Raw genomic sequence first — 16,598 nt, 5'->3', positions numbered from 1 at the left:
ATAGGATGTAAATTTTGCATACATTAATACCATATATTAGTCATCTTCCCTCCAAATGCATATTATGAAAAAATGTAATGTCTTTAAAATGTGTACATTGAAAAGGACTCAAAATTCTATTATCAATAGGATTGAATTTGTAAGGGAATTTGTACTTTATGGTCCCTGAAAATTCTATAATTCTTTGTTAACTTCAGTATTAATATTCAGTTGTTTAGATATCAATAAGATGCTAACGCTAATAAACAGCCTTTTTAGTAAAAGGTAATAATACTAAGATAACACGTAGTTATAGTAGTAATAAAACCAGAGGCATTTTGCTATAAGTATTTGTTTTCAAAGAAAATGGAAAATGTGTTCTTTAATATGCAAGAAAACATTGGTAACTAGAACATATCAAATACTCACCAAGATTATTATATTACCTTAAACATCAGTTTAGCAGCATCATAAAAGTAATTTGCTTTCCGATAGAGTTCTATGGCATCAAGAGTTTTATTCTTTTCCAATAAATGAGATGCATACCTCGCTAACAGAGATCCAATTTCTTTCATACTATGATTTTTAGCCAATTCAACAGCTTTGTTCCACTAGGGGGAAAAATATACCATTCAGTTACCCAAGCATTTATAGTCATAGATGTCATAAATTTCATACAATAAAGATTTAAGTTTATAGTAATAAAAAATGATACAACAAAATCTAAAAATTGTATGTTTTTTAAAATAAATTTAACTAAAATCAGAGCAATTATAAGTTCTATAAGTTAAACATGTGTCAAAATGATTAAATGATGTCCATTGGAAAAGGAAGTCCATTGGAAAAGGAAAACTTCAAAGTTTATACTCACAATATTATAATTCAATTTTGCACCAGCAAGGCATGGGAAAAAGCTACATTTGCTTATAGTAAAACAAAATATGCAATTTCAGTTAAGAAAATGTCCGATCAGATTTAACATTTAAAAGTTATTTTTAAAAAGCAAATGGAGCTTTATAAAATACTTCAGTACTTAAAGGAATACACTGATATTCAGCAATTTCCACGATTCTCTACTTTAATTTTAGTTAAATTCCAGCTCTTAAAAATACCAAATATATGTTTACTATAAAGAGACAGGAAAATAGATTTGCCAAAATAAATATTGATAAGGTAACCCAATTCCTTCCTCTTGCAATGACCATTACCTAGTCCTTCTTTGGAAACAAAACCCTAATAAAATACAGAAGATTATGAAATTACTTCCAGACAAAAACTTGCCAGACTAGAAGCACAGGGTTTGTCCCATATTGAGTTAGTTATGAGCGGGTCACCCTCAATGGTAGCACTTTAAGAGGTAAGTGCAAACTCCAACATTTTCTAGGTCCTCAGCAAAGTAAGACATTATCTAGCTCCTTTCACAAAATTCGCCTCAACCCTACACTGGCAACAGCCTAAAAGGATGACTAGGGACTTTAGTTTTCAGGTCCTTACTTGGTTGAGATGGACACAGGTATCTACTGCTGCCTTTGGCTGATTACATTTCAAAAATGCAGTCACTGCTTGTTCACACATTCCAACCCTCACAAACATCTGTGCTATTTCCTGTAAGGACAGAACATTACTCTCAGATTTCACACACCACGAAAATCACTTATATTTTCATTTACAAAACTCCACAGGGACATATGAGTATTAAATTTACTAATGGTTACAGTCATTTTTCGTTGAAATATACACAGGGACAGCGGCTAAAAACCAGAAAGGATGCTAAGGCATCATTTTCTATAAAACCAGAGTTTCGCTGGCTCACGCCGCAGATCTGACTTTTAACCAGAGGTCCTGAACATACTGCACTCTTTTCTCATCCCAGTACAGTAGCAACTCTACAGAAATGTCAAGTTCTGAAACAAACTCCATAGCAGTGTGTGAAAAAACCATTTAGGGCAACCGATGGTATAATCAATGGTCATCGTTAGAGGCTTCAGCGGAATCTCACATTCACAGAGCTCTCACATACCTCTCTAAAGAAATGCCCCAGACAAGCCAGCCGTTTGTTAGTGCAGGAAGCTAGATCCAAAACAGAGCTCCCTTGCAGGGTGGTGGTGAGGAGGGAGATCACAACAAAACCCAACCACACCCATCGGGCTTACTCTCCATTTTCAGAAAAATCCATTTTCTTTTTCTTTCTGAGTATCTACTTGGCCAGAGTTTTTCTCTCCCCACCCTCATTTCTAAAGTATTTGGGGAAAATCATAAAAGTACATTTTGGACCCAACTATCTTTTTAAAAGTAATATTTGTATTTCTCTGGTTAGAAAATAGTAACACATTCTCATGGTGGGGAAAAAAAAATGTTTTCTAGCACAAAAATGTAAAGTGACTCATAATCTCCCTACCCATAGGAAATCTATCTCAATGGTGTGATGTAATTTCCTAACATCTTTGTCCTATGAATCTATATGGATGTGTGAGTTGCTGTATGTATTGTGATATTATGTATAGTTCTGCACCCTGAAATTCCTACTTAAATATTATGTACATTTTACCATATTATTAAAAAACTCCTCCAAAAACTTGATTTAAAATTTGCACTACTAAAATTTTTTAATCATTTTAATTATTTAATTATTATTATAGCTATAATTACTTAGTATTTACTCAGTAATAATACTTTTTTGGATATTCTATAGCAACACTCTTTTCTGCATCACCAGACACACCTAACAGATGACATTAATGTAGGATACACTGTCCTAATACCCAGGGTTGTAAGTAATTTCAGTTTCTCTCCTACTCAAGAAAGCACAGGACTGAAAATAAAGGTAACTGAAAATATCATTATTACAGGGATAACTGCTCTGATTCAAAAGAGAAAACCAAATTCTCAGAATTCTACTATTCATTCATCTATTAATTGACAAAATTTTTATGGTAGAACTCACAACTGATATACGTCCAGACCATGCAGTTGAGAGATGCTAACTCTACAGGTACTTTACAACTCAGTTATTTACATTTTAGATAAAACAAATAAAATATAAATTCATTAACATCATTCAACAATTAATACACTTAAAAAGAACGTTCAAAACAAAGTTCCAGAAAACTCTTTTTGTTTCTCTTTTTTTAACATTAAATACTTTATTGTTAAAATAACCTAATAAAAGTCAAGCTATCTTTTTTAACTTTTGTTATAGCAAATTTCAAATCCCCAGACCAAGCTTGGATCATTTTGAGGCAAATCTCTGATAAGATATCATTTTAGCTGGAAATATTTCATGTGTTCAGCTAACTTTAAAAGCAATTTTATAAAACTGGTAAGACTACGGTAGATTGTGAACATGTTAAAGTAGTGGGAATATGATTAATTTTCCCTCCATTTTCAAGCATTCTGTAATACTGACATATTGTTTTAACAATTAAAAGTATCACTTCACATCTAAGAAACTATAAGATTATAGATTCATTTTAAATTTTCTTTGTGGCACAGAAATATTTCCTGACTGTAACATGAAAACCTTATAAAATAACCTAACAACTCTAAAACCTAAAATTTGTAATACCTACTGGAAGCAACTTGTGGTTTTCTGGAAGTGAATTGGCAAGATTCTCCAATCCCTCATAATCTTCCAACATATAATAACATTCAGCTAGACGTTCCTGGTTCCGGCCTTGTACATAATATTGTACAGCATTCAACCTATAGAATATAAAAAGAAGCAAAAACTTTTAAAACTAATGTGAACCTCCTGGTAAATAAACATTTTCACCAAAAATGTTCCTTCATTAGAATTACTAGTATTACTCTAGTTACCACCTTCAGTTATAGTATGTCTTTGAAGCATATAAATTGGAGGGAAAAAAAATCTAAAAACTGCAAAGCATATTTTAGTTGCAACATCCTTTGGATATTCTTAAGAAATATTGTTGTAATCTGATACACAGCTGTACTTCCAAACACTGACATAAATAAATAAGCATACTGATCAAAATGAAAACTTCAGAATAAAAGTCAATGATTTCTGAAAATAACCTACAATAAAACAAGCAAATATGAAATTTTTTTTTACCTTTTTCAGAAGTAGATCATATAATATCTTTGAAATGCACACTGTGGTCTTAAATAGTAGAAAGCTGTCTGAAGCTAGGCACACATTTTGTGAGTATGAAAACTCCAAAGTTTTACAACACTTATCTAAGGATCTCTTGCTCCCCAGTGTGAATCTAAAGCTGTTTGAATTTTAGGATCCAGGAGGATGGACTTCAATTTCCCCAGCGTTGTGTCATAGGGAGTTACTCAGGCAGCTACCATATTAAGTGCCGCATGAATGGAGAAGGTGGTCCACTTAGGTTACCTACCATTTTTGTCGATCAGCAAAGTAGTCTCCGATGGCATTGTGGGCTTGTTCTAGGAGACTGTCATCTGCATCACCAGATCCAGTTTTCAGGAGCTGGAGTACTCTAAACCAATCTCCCAATTTCAGCCGAAGGCCAATAGCAAGATCTCTACAAAAGATAGCATGTATTCATTCATGTGACAAATAATTTAACAACTGCCTACCACGTGATAGGTTCAATTCCAGGGAACTAGAATACACAGCAGGGAACTGAAAGACAACGTACCTCTCCAAACATTTTAGAAACTTAACCAGGAAAGAGGCAATGGGGAAAACCTGAAATAGGGAAAAGGAAGTAATTTCCTGCCTTTTTTCCCCTAGAATTCCAATTTTCCTAGCAAAATAATGATTTAAATAATAATCACTTCATCAATTTTGTAGACATGATCAGACTTATTTAAAAACCACACATATAAACACATTTGGTTTATCTTTCTTTTCAGGGCTTAGGCTGTTATTAGGGATCTCCTGGAAGTACAATATTAATAAAAATGAGACACAATGTTTACAGTTGAAATGAAGTTCATACAGTATTTTATATAAATCTAAAATGAACAGAGGAATAAAAATCAATCCCTATATACCGTTCATTTTTATTTCATGCTCCTTGACAACAAAAAGTTAAATAAAGGCCTAAACAGAAAAAGAAAACCCAAATATTGAGCTGTGTAATAAAGGATAAAAGCCCCCAGTCTCTGTAGTCTTATGGTTTTTCCCTACCAAATGAAAGCAATCCATGGCCAGCCATTAATATATGTAACAACAGCAAAGAAAACCGCCTCCAAATTACAAAACATACATTAATGAGGGACCTGTGGAACATCCAGCTGGTAATCCAAACTGAAATTATTTTCTAAAGAAATGGCATGAGACATTTAGTCTATTGTACAAAAAGATCACGAATGCCGAAGTACTTCAGGGTGCCTGTACTTTCACGACTTACCTTCTGTCCATATCAAGATACATTCTTTCGGCCTCTTCAAACCTGCCGAAGTACGCAGCAACTTCGGCCTGCTTCATGGACTCACTCTGCAGGTGGCCCAGACGCTTCACAAACTTAATGCCTTGGTAATCTTTGCAGCGTACAAATGCTTGCTCTGCAGTGTGCAAATCCAGGTTCTGAAGAGCTGCTTCAGCCAGTAGGCGCCTGTATTACAAAAGAAACAGAAAAGCTTACTGCAATTACTGATAAACAAGTCTGAACCAGAATGCAATTACTATACCTATTGTTCCTAGTCAAACTGGTGGGAAGTGATAAACACATTTATACATGTTTCACTTAATATTATGCTCATTTTGAGTACTTCCACATCTGAAATGAATTTCTGTATTTTAAAAAGAAGAGCAAGAATGGACATCTACCCCCCATGATGGCTACCACGAGAGTGGGGGACAATAGAGCTGAAACTTTAAAAAGCATACACCATGGGGCGCCTGGGTGGCTCAGTCGTTAAGCGTCTGCCTTTGGCTCAGGTCATGATCCCAGGGTCCTGGGATCGAGCCCCACATAGGCCTCCCTGCTCTGCGGGGAGGAAGCCTGCTTCTCCCTCTCCCACTCCCCCTGCTTGTGTTTCCTCTCTCACTGTGTCTCTCTGTGTCAAATAAATAAATAAAATCTTTAAAAAATAAAAAGCATACACCAGTCATTTGAGGAAGATTTTTTATTTTTAAATACCAAAGTCGGGGGTGTGGATTGTCCTCTATGAATTGAGATGCATCTTCAATGCCAACCTTCTCAATCAATGCTCGACTATCTCGCAAGGACCGAATCTCAAAGTTAATTATATAATCCTTGTTTGGATGTTCAGGATTCTAAAAGTAAACACGAAAAGAAAGTCAAATGGCTGCCCTTAGAGTACGTGTTTCTTTTTTACGGTAAAACAGACGTGCGCGCGCGCACACACACACACACACAACTGCCTCACCTTGTGAACCAAAATGGGAAGAAAAGCTATTCCAATGTGTGGGTCTTTCAAGTCATCTGGAAAACACCCACAACCCACCAGTTAAGTTCCTCCCGAGGCTATGAGGCTGCCCATGGGGAAAAGGCAGTGGTGGAAGTAGGGGTCTCTTACAATTATGCAGCCTATTTTCCCTCAGCTTAAATGTCATGTTCCCAGGAGCTACTATTCTCTTCTCGCCCGAAGTGCTGTGGATTCCACCGGAGCAGAAAACACGTGTGCAGCGTCCTCTACCCCCTCACTCCTTAATCTACTCTTTCCTTGTCAGGGGCAATGAAATTGTTGCTCCCTGTGCTGCTAGGCAGCAGACAAGCAAATAAAAGGAAAAGGGCCAGTTTTCATCACCTCTTTCTTTTCTTAATTTTGCAAGCTGGCCCCTCCAAAAAAAAAAAAAATTTTTTTTTTTTGAAGGCCAGCCTTGCAGGAAAGAGCTAGCTAATGGGCAAAGAAAACAGTTATAATGAACTCACCAATATCCTACATATTCCAAGCAAAGAAAAAGTGAAGCATACGAGAAAATTAGAGAAAACAGCAATGGCTCCCAGAACTGAGCTGCATGTGCCCCTCCTCACCCTGCAACTAAACCAGCTTCTGCATTCAGAAGCTAAAAAGTTCTCTGGGAAATCCCTGGCACAAGATAGAAAGTAGTATGGAAAGAGCATGAGGTTTGGATTCAAGCCGCCCTAAGCTTAAATCCTATTCCACTGTTCACTGGCTATGTGACAACTCTTTCTAAAACCTGCTCTACACCCCCTCCCAGCGCCACCCAGGAAGCCAAGGCCATCTTCCCCAAATAGAAACCCAATCATGTCACTCTCCTGCTTTACGCCCCCAAGGACTCCAGGATGTAGTCCAAACTCCACAGAAGGCACACAAGGCCTCTTATAACCTGGGCCAACCTACCCCATGACCATTCCCCTTCTTCATTTCTGCCAGTGCTACCAATTACATACACACAGCAGTTTTGAAGCCAGACGGCTTAGAGGCAAATCACGTCTCTGCCTACTGCTAACTGGGTGTCATTGGCAAACTAGTTTCTCTCTCCAAGCCTCACATTTTTCATCTGAACAAATGAAGAGAATAATCAAACTTACTTCCTCGAGTTGTGAGGATTAAATGAGATCAAACAGTTAGCACAATACCTGGTTGTGCTACTCACATTACTCACAGTCTCAGAACTGACCCAATGCTCTTTCGCTGCAGACCTTTGAAGGGATACATCTGCCAACTGAACTACAGCTCCCCCACGCCTTGTCTGGTTGCTGAATTTCTTGTCTATCTCCCCAACTCCTCTACTTGAGGCCAGGAACTGTGTCTTACTGACTGCCAGGAAACACTTCCTGAGTCAATGAACAGATGAACTTTTGGTAAATCATTTCACTAAGAGCCTTCTTCATCTAAAAATGAGGTCTGTGTAGTACCTACCAGGCATGGTTGTAATGACAAATGAAAAACGACATATAATGACAAATGACAAATGAACACCTCCTATGAAAGGTACTTTAGTAAATGTAAATTTAGTAAATTCCTTCCTTTTCCTTTTGCATTCTTTCTGCTCTAGTCCTCCAAGAAATTTCTCAAGGAAAAAAAAAAAAAAAAACAGGTTCATAATAAAAGGGCTACAATTTATACATCAAACTAAAACATGAAAACATGCTACCAACTGCAACTTCAGAAATGTAAAAATCTACTATTCTAATTCCATAAAACTGAATGAAGTACACAGAAAAAGTAAATGCTTTGTATAAAATGAAGGTAAAACTCTTTTCAATATATCCTTAGAGAAAGAAATTCTTAAAAGATGGTCAATGAGGGCCAAAGCAGAGGTTCAAAAAGATATCTGGCATCAGAAATGGATCATTTTATAAAGCCTGAAAAAAAAATAGGATAGTGCCCCTGCAAAAAAAAAAGTTACTCAAGTATCCTAGAACTACAAAACACTAAATTGTCAAATATTTCTTCAGTTCCTCTGTTGATAATATAAAAAATGACAACAACAACTAGCTACTATTTTTTGAGCTCTTGATCTTAGCACTGTGCTGAGTGCTTTTTACACATTACCTTATACAATAACAATCCTGGAAGATAGGTACTACTATTATCCCCATTTTATAGAGGCAAAAAATTGAGGCTCGTAAACAAGAAAGGATAATGAAGCTCAAAAAGGTGAAGGAACCTGTCTAAAAGTGGTGCAAGTGACAGAGCAGAGTCTATCCACATTCCTAACAGGGACACTGCACTGCCTGGTGAAAAAATAAATCCCAGCCAAGCCAGCAACAGAAATACAATTGCTTTTTAAGAATTACCTTCAGTATTTCATCCAAAAGAACAGATTTAATTTCTAAATCCTCAAAGTTACAAATATATCCAGAAGTCTGAATGGGCTCCTTTAAAGATAAAAACAAATGTTATGTTAAACTGTACAAAATTTTCCTTCCTTCAATATAAGATTTTATATTTTATTATCAACATTTCCAAACCAAGAGAAAAGTAGAAAGAATGTCATTAACACCCATATGTCCATCATCTAAATAATTATTAACATTCTGCTAAATATGCTTCAGTCAATTTTTTGGCTGAAATATTTTAAAGTAAATCAAGTAAATTTACAGACATCATGAAATTTCACCCCTAAATATTTCAGTACATATCTCTAAAAGATAAAGATGTTCTTAAAAAAAAAAAAAAAAGATGCTCTTTATATGGCCACATTACTGTTATTATGCCTTATGTAATCAATATTAATTCCCGAATAGCATCTAATATCAGTCCAATTTTTCTTAATCCGGAAGCGTCTGATACCACTAGATAATTCTTATTCATGCAATGCAATATTAAATTTAATTCTTAATAAAACTGACAAACACTATATTTGTAAGTACATATATCAAAGAAAACTTGTACCATACTGAAAAGTCCATCCTATGTAACATTAGCCAGAGAGCATTCCTGATAGATTTTCTATATAAGAAGACTTAATTTGCCAATATGTAAATATACAAGTCTGTTACAGGTCTGTCTCTCATCCTGGTATTATGCAGGCTTATAGAAATAAAGTGTAGTAAATGCATATTACAATGTAAAATAGCTGCCCTAAATCCCTAGTAGAAAAAATTAGGTATAAGTATTATGTAAACAAAAAGAAATAAACTCTCAATATACTTACTACCTCCAAGAACGCTGTAGAAAGGATAAGTTAATGTCTGGTAATGGAAATAATACCAGAATGTAATTTTTTTTAGATATGTGTGTATATGTATATCATGAAACAGAAAGTAAGCAAAATCCAAAGGAAATAACATATTGAATTTTTAACTCTGAAACTTAGTTCTTCATATGATAGAAACTACAAAAATTATAATAGGAAGATACTAAAAAGATGGAAATTACAGGTAAAAATTGAATCAAATTTAGTTTTAGTATGTCAAAGTTTAAGAATAAAGCTCCTGGGGGAGCCTGGGTGGCTCAGTCCTTAAGCGTCTGCCTTCGGCTCAGGTCATGATCCCAGGGTCCTGGGATCGAGCCCCACATCGGGCTCCCCGCCCCGCGGGAAGCCTGCTTCCCCTTATCCCACTCCCCCTTCTTGTGTTCCCTCTCTCACTGTGTCTCTCTGTCAAATAAATAAATAAAATGTTTAAAAAAAAAAAAAAAGGTTCTTGTATACACATTATATGTGTTTAATGAGTCTTAAAGTGATGATTTTCTTTTAAAAAGTAAAAATTGTTGGGCGCCTGGGTGGCTCAGTTGGTTAAGCGACTGCCTTCGGCTCAGGTCATGATCCTGGAGTCCCTGGATCGAGTCCCGCATCGGGTTCCCTGCTCAGGCAGGGAGTCTGCTTCTCCCTCTGACCCCCCGCCCTCTCATGTGCTCTCTCTGTCTCATTCTCTCTCTCTCAAATAAATAAATAAAATCTTTAAAAAAAAAATTAAAAAATTAAAAAAATAATAAAAAGTAAAAATTGTTGATTATATGAGAAAATTTTTACACAATCCCTTTATTTCTTAAAAAAAATGTACTATGTAAAGGCAAATAATATGCCTTTATGAGCAATGAACACACAGAGAGAATCAGAACAAAATTTAATTCAAAAAGAAAGAATATAAGGATGTATTTCTTTAAATTATAGAGGCATTTTGTACACCTGAATTATTTTGACACTACATGTGTCCAAATATACCTGTATAAAACTGTTTGTCATTAGAAAATTGTTTTATATTTGGCTAGATAAAAAACAAAGCAAGGCAGCCAAAAAATAAAGTCATAAAAGATGATGCGTGGATAAAAGTTATACCAAAAATAAAGAGAAAGTAAGAAAATACAGGGAGGAGGAGAGACCAAAAAATTAAGAGTTTCCAAAATAACCTATTGGCACGTAAGTAAATATGCAAGTATTTGTGTAATTCAGATTTTAAAAAGTCAACTTCTGCTTGATCTCAACTAATTCTCTTTATTTTCCAAAATTCACTAGATATCCATCCACATTTCAACTGAATATGAAGTCTTAGACCAGTGGATGACAAAAGCAGGACACCCTCCACTACGCGGTACGCAAGAAGTTTATTTTTATCAAGAAAGTATTTAAAACTTCACTAATCTATTCTATATTAAGTACTCTCATTCAGTACAGAAGTCAGAAGGTCTCATAACATGTGCAATATAACATAGGTACTCTGAAGTACTTACCCCCTCAATTCTAGCACATTGTGACATACTGAAGTTTGTACACACCTAGCTAAGTGGATTTAGGGATTACAGTTTCTAATTTTTAGCTAACCCTCATAAATTGGACATGTAGTTTCAAAATCCTCCTGCAAAGAATTTGTGAATTACTGGAATACCCATAATGCAAGCACAAGCAAACAAGACAAGGCAGAACAGTCACTTCCCTTACTCCTCGCACAGATTCCGAGGTTTTTACAAAGTGAAAACACATTACACAGTGAAAACAATGACAGTCTAATCAGGTCTGACAAAAAGTCAGTTAAAAAATGGAAATTATCAAGAAGACTATTTGAAACATGGGACCTATACTAAGTTAATAATTCCATACTCTATAAAGTGTGCATTATGTTTGAGACACTAGCTAATGGTAGCATGAACCATAACACCATGACATTTTAAAATAAAGTTTACCTCCTGTTATTTTTTTCTCATTCTTTTAAAATTTCTATTTCAGGGACATGATTCACAATGCATCAATATGGTAGGTCATGTATATAATTTCTAATAATTATACACATACGAAGGTATAGATACAAAAGTTTGGAAACCCCTTGTTTGGTAAAGAAGCATATAAAAATGAGAGGGTGGGTGACAAAAATATGAGATATGAAAGGAATATGAATATGAAATAGCATCAATGAGAGGGAAGATTCCAGAAAAAGACTAGAAAAGCGGAATCAGTACCTTGAGAGGGTCACTGGAGATAAAAATGATCAAGCAGGGAATATCAACATTAAATACTCATTTCCAAATTCTCAAAGAAAGTGTGCTTTATCGGTGAATTACAACTTCACATACAAAGGGCACCCTTTTTTCACATATAATCTAAAGAAAACTTTACAACTTAAAGAAAGGTATGCATCTAGAATTCATAACAACACTCAAGTGGATAAAAATGTATTCAGTATTAACTGTCAAATGATACCCTATCTCCTGAATAATAAAAGAATACGATGCCCTAAAGCAGCCCCAGCAAATTCGGTTTTGAAGTGTGTGTCCTTACATGACCAGTCAATAAGCAGCTACAGGAACGAACAGGAGAGAAACTAACCAAGCAGGGATCACAGCCAGCCAGTGTCCTCATGAATGAAAAGAACAGCAGGGTTTATAATGAAATCCAGTCAGTGGTAAGGTTGAAAGAAATTCATCTAGCTCTAAATCCAACAGAAATTGAACTACTCGCTAAGCCACAAAACAAACTCAAAAGAAATTAAAAAAAAAACAAAACTGTTCTGTTAAAACTACTTAAGAAGCACTTTGCACCCGGCCAAGATGTCTTTTCCCCCAGTGCTAGACTGAGCGTGTGTGCTACACACACATTATGAACAGCCAGGCAGCACAACACTCTCACTCATCCCGGCATACGATTTCTGACTTAGTGCCCACAGGGCCAACGATGGAAAAGGACCCCAACATTCAAAAAGTATTCCTCTCCTATCCTCACAGTTATCCTGTGGTTACCTGTCAAATTTTCACACTTGTTTTGTGGCAAGCATCAAATTTCCCTTGGACCCTTGATAGAAGCCCCTGCTTACAAGTTAAATGCAACAGCCCTGATTGCCTTTCCTCTAAACCTAACTCAGGGACTAAAAATTACTAAGATCCTTAAGACTCCTAAAAGCTTTAACAAAGTCTTTGAGAGCAATTTATATCAGGTCATTTCCCAACCCAAAGATCCTGAGTAGAGCCAAAATGGGGAAAGGTGAAAATAATTTAGGATATTAAAGGGACAAATAGTTTACCACTAAATAAATTACTCTAGAAGATCTTTGGCACCCCAGGGGCCCAAGCATGCAATTTCTTTCCAAAAAGGAAACTGTAAATCCACACATCAATTAATGACATACAGAAATTATCAACTTATCTATTATTTACATTTGTTGGGTACAGCAAGCATACAGAAAATTCCAAACCAAAAATCCATTAATTATTCAAAAATTGTATAAAAGATTTATTTCAATGATGCTTTGATTAGGCTACCACTCAAATTATTTTGAATTTCCTAAACACAAATGCTAACAGTTGATGCAGAGCAGACCAAGTGACAGGAAAATTCCAAGCTTAAAACTTAGCTGATGTGAGCTGCAAGTAGAAAATCAAAATACAACTTTAAAATTAGTGAGCAAGGAGCTTCCTGATACTCCAGAGAGGGTAGATTAATCAGTCCACACTTGCATATTCATAAAATTATCAGAGTGAGAAAGACCAGGATTCGTGGCTGACAGAGTTGGTATGAATATAAATAAGACCAAGGAAGCACAGATTAAGGTGGACAGAGAGGCAAAAGAGAATAAAAGCACAAAGCAATTTCAAAATCACATTTCTTTAGTTAGGTTGTTTTAAGCAATTTTGGTAAATGTTACTACTGATTTTCTTTTTTTCTTAACTTTGACAAGGAAAAAATAAAGACTATATATTAGAGATCATGGCTCCATCTTTTAAAAAGAACAGATAAATGCTTAGGAAGTGCCTTTCAGAGAAAGCAGAGAATATTTAAAGAATCGGTATTATTCCCACTTAAGACCAAATATGTTACAATTCCACAGAGATGTTTCTATTTATTTTCAGAAATTCATGCAACCAACAACCAACAAACCTCTTAAGGAAACATAAGGGAAATAGCCAGGTTTCGCTATCTGGCTCATTATTTATGTACTGCTAATGCTCCTTTCTTGTGTTTACCTCAGGATCCAAGTTTCTGAAAACATACATTCTTGTCTTCTCCATCATTGCAAACAAATCTGGATTATCTTTGGCCCACTTCATATCCCAGACATCTTTCCGCTCCAATTTTAACAACTCGCCAATGACTTGCTGTCCTGTGCTGTCTGTTACCCGAGCATCCAAGTCAAAGAAAGTTAGAACTCCTGAGATGTCTATGATAGCCAGACGACTACAAATAATGACATTGGAGAAGGGAAACAAAATTGTAAAATGATAATCAGCAATCACAAATATAATTACCTATTACTGTTCTTCTGCAAAAATCAGTTCATCCAAATCTGGGAAGAAGGCAGAAATGGCTTTAAAGAAATAACTGGTTTTAAACAAATTTTTACAAATTTGATAGAGAAGACATGGACTACTCTCCATTTTGCTTCCTTGTGAGGAAAAAGTATCCAAAGGAATTAAAGCAACTGACATGCAAACAATTTAAAGAATTACATTAGAATTTCTATATTTTGCCCACTTAGAGAAAAACATCTAAACACAGTATAAATACAACTATCTAAATATAAATATAGTATAGTAAAATCACACTGAACTATAAGTTTAAAACAAATACACATTTGTATTTATATAAATGTATTTATTGCATTTATTACATAAATCCAACAATCCCAATTGATAACTTCTAAACCCAACGACTACATGAGAATTTTCAGACTTACCTAGAGTTGCAATTCAAGGATAACTGGTAGGCTCGACAATTAAGGGAATATTTTTGAATTAAACCAACATTAGGAAGACTATATCTCTGAATGGTGCCAGATTCACGACCCTATGGAAATTACTTTTGATTATTAAAGCATATCTACATAATAAAATTAAATACAAATACAGGTCTGTCTATATGTTCACACATTTGTTTCCAAAACCAAAGTGATGGTGTCATAACTAACTGCCAATTCTGATACTGAATCACATTACTGATTACATATGTATCTCCTAATTTAATTAAAACCCTTTTAAAAGTGGCTGAAGGTGATCTAATTTTTTCATGTAGCATTTAAGAAAGAAGTCAGAAACCTAGCTGTTCCATACTACATAAATGCATATAACCCAAGGAAAAAATAACAAGGGTTATTTACAGTTGTTGTCTAGGTTAATATGCAGGGTACATGAAAAGCTAAAATATAAAGCACTTACTGAATTAAATTTCATATATATGAAAAATTAATTTAAGATCACCATATGAAACAGTTGTTACTGAAAGTCTATATTTTTCATCTATAGCCACCTATCTGATACTAGTTAGTGGGAAAGGGAGATGATCAGAAAGCAGTGATACAATGAGTATTAGTTTAAATCGGTCTAAAAATAAACAGTACAGGGGCACCTGGGTGGCTCAGTCATTAAGTGTCTGCCTTCGGCTCAGGTCATGAGCTCAGGGTCTTAGGATCGAGCCCCACATCGGGTTCCCTGCTCAGTGGGGAGCCTGTTTCTCCCTCTCCCTCTGTCCCCCGGCTCATGCCCTCTATCTCAAATAAATAAATAAATAAATAAATAAATAAAATCTTTTAAAAAAAATTTTTTAAATAAAAATAAAACAATATAAATTACTATGCAACTCTGTGCAAGCCTTAATGCTGACTGATCAACAGTTGGTGTAACAATCAGGACAGAACTGTGGTTTCCAAACCCTTCCGTGCCTCTGGTCATGGCAACGGGACAAAGCAGAAGGCTCCACTCAGCCAATCTTTCCTTCCCCTTTTAATCGAGGCGGCATTGCTTTTGCAGCATGACTCTCAAGAGGGGCCTACCAGAAAGGCTGGAAGGGTGAGGGAGAGAATATTTTTTAATGTATATTAGGGAAGTATGGGTTTCAGAAGATTTACCATATTGGAGTATGAAATAAGATTTTGTTTTTGAAAAAAGGGGTCCTGTGGCTTCAAAGGTTTGAAAAAGTAATCATTCTAAAACCTTCTACATTCCTCTGTCAAATAAATAAAATCTTTTAAAAAATAAAGGGGGGCGCGCCTGGGTGGCTCAGTCGTTAAGCATCTGCCTTCGGCTGAGGTCATCCCAGGGTTCTGGGATCGAGCCCCACATCAGGCTCCCTGCTCAGCAGGAAGCCTGCTTCTCCCTCTCCCACTCCCCCTGCTTGTGTTCACTCTCTCACGGTCTCTCTGTCAAATAAATAAATAAAATCGTTAAAAATTAAAAAATACATTTTACATTTCAACGGCAAAAAGAAGTTTTAAATGCAGAAGGCACTTTCTCCATTAAAACTTCTGGCTGGTAGATAAAGGGCTAGTATCCAAAATCTATAAAGAACTTATCAAACTCAACACCCAAAGAACAAATAATCCAATCAAGAAATGGGCAGAAGACATTGACAGACATTTCTGCAAAGAAGACATCCAAATGGCCAACAGACACATGAAAAAGTGCTCAACATCACTCGGCATCAGGGAAATCCAAATCAAAACTTCAATGAGATACCACCTCACACCAGTCAGAATGGCAAAATTAACAAGTCAGGAAAGAACAGATGTTGGCGAGGATGCGAAGAAAGGGGAACCCTCTTACACTCTTGGTGGGAATGCAAACTGGTGCAGTCACTCTGGAAAACAGTATGGAGGTTCCTCAAAAAGTTGAAAATAGAGCTACCCTATGACCCAGCAATTGCACTACTGGGTATTTACCCCAAAGATAAAAATGTAGTGATCTGAAGGGGCACCTGCACCCCAATGTTGATAGCAGCAATATCCACAATAGCCAAACTATGGAAAGAGCCTAGATGTCCATCAACAGATGAATGGATAAAAAAGATGTGGTGTATACACACACACACACACACACACACACACACA

At 35.8% G+C, this 16,598-nt stretch overlaps 1 protein-coding gene across 3 annotated transcripts in view; it reads right to left on the bottom strand.

Moving 5' to 3' along the window:
• WDR35 (WD repeat domain 35) overlaps window positions 1-16,598 on the bottom strand; it is a 59,318-nt gene that overhangs the window by 5,059 nt on the left and 37,661 nt on the right. For 2 of the 3 annotated variants that reach the window (XM_081797146.1, XM_081797147.1), the window contains 9 exons: window positions 14,454-14,563; window positions 13,744-13,954; window positions 8,646-8,726; window positions 6,054-6,190; window positions 5,322-5,525; window positions 4,341-4,487; window positions 3,549-3,681; window positions 1,474-1,584; window positions 426-590 (listed from right to left, as the gene is read on the bottom strand). In XM_081797146.1, the coding sequence (XP_081653272.1) occupies window positions 426-590; window positions 1,474-1,584; window positions 3,549-3,681; window positions 4,341-4,487; window positions 5,322-5,525; window positions 6,054-6,190; window positions 8,646-8,726; window positions 13,744-13,954; window positions 14,454-14,563 (1,299 nt within the window). The remainder of the gene's footprint in view (window positions 1-425; window positions 591-1,473; window positions 1,585-3,548; window positions 3,682-4,340; window positions 4,488-5,321; window positions 5,526-6,053; window positions 6,191-8,645; window positions 8,727-13,743; window positions 13,955-14,453; window positions 14,564-16,598) is intronic. The other variant, XM_081797148.1, reaches the window with a different exon arrangement.

This window comes from Leptonychotes weddellii, chromosome 10 (genome assembly GCF_054177405.1).
Source record: "Leptonychotes weddellii isolate Sample4059 chromosome 10, ASM5417740v2, whole genome shotgun sequence".
NCBI classification, from domain to species: domain Eukaryota; kingdom Metazoa; phylum Chordata; class Mammalia; order Carnivora; family Phocidae; genus Leptonychotes; species Leptonychotes weddellii.
Note: the sequence above shows the minus strand (reverse complement) of the source record. Positions and strands in the feature narration are given on the sequence as shown.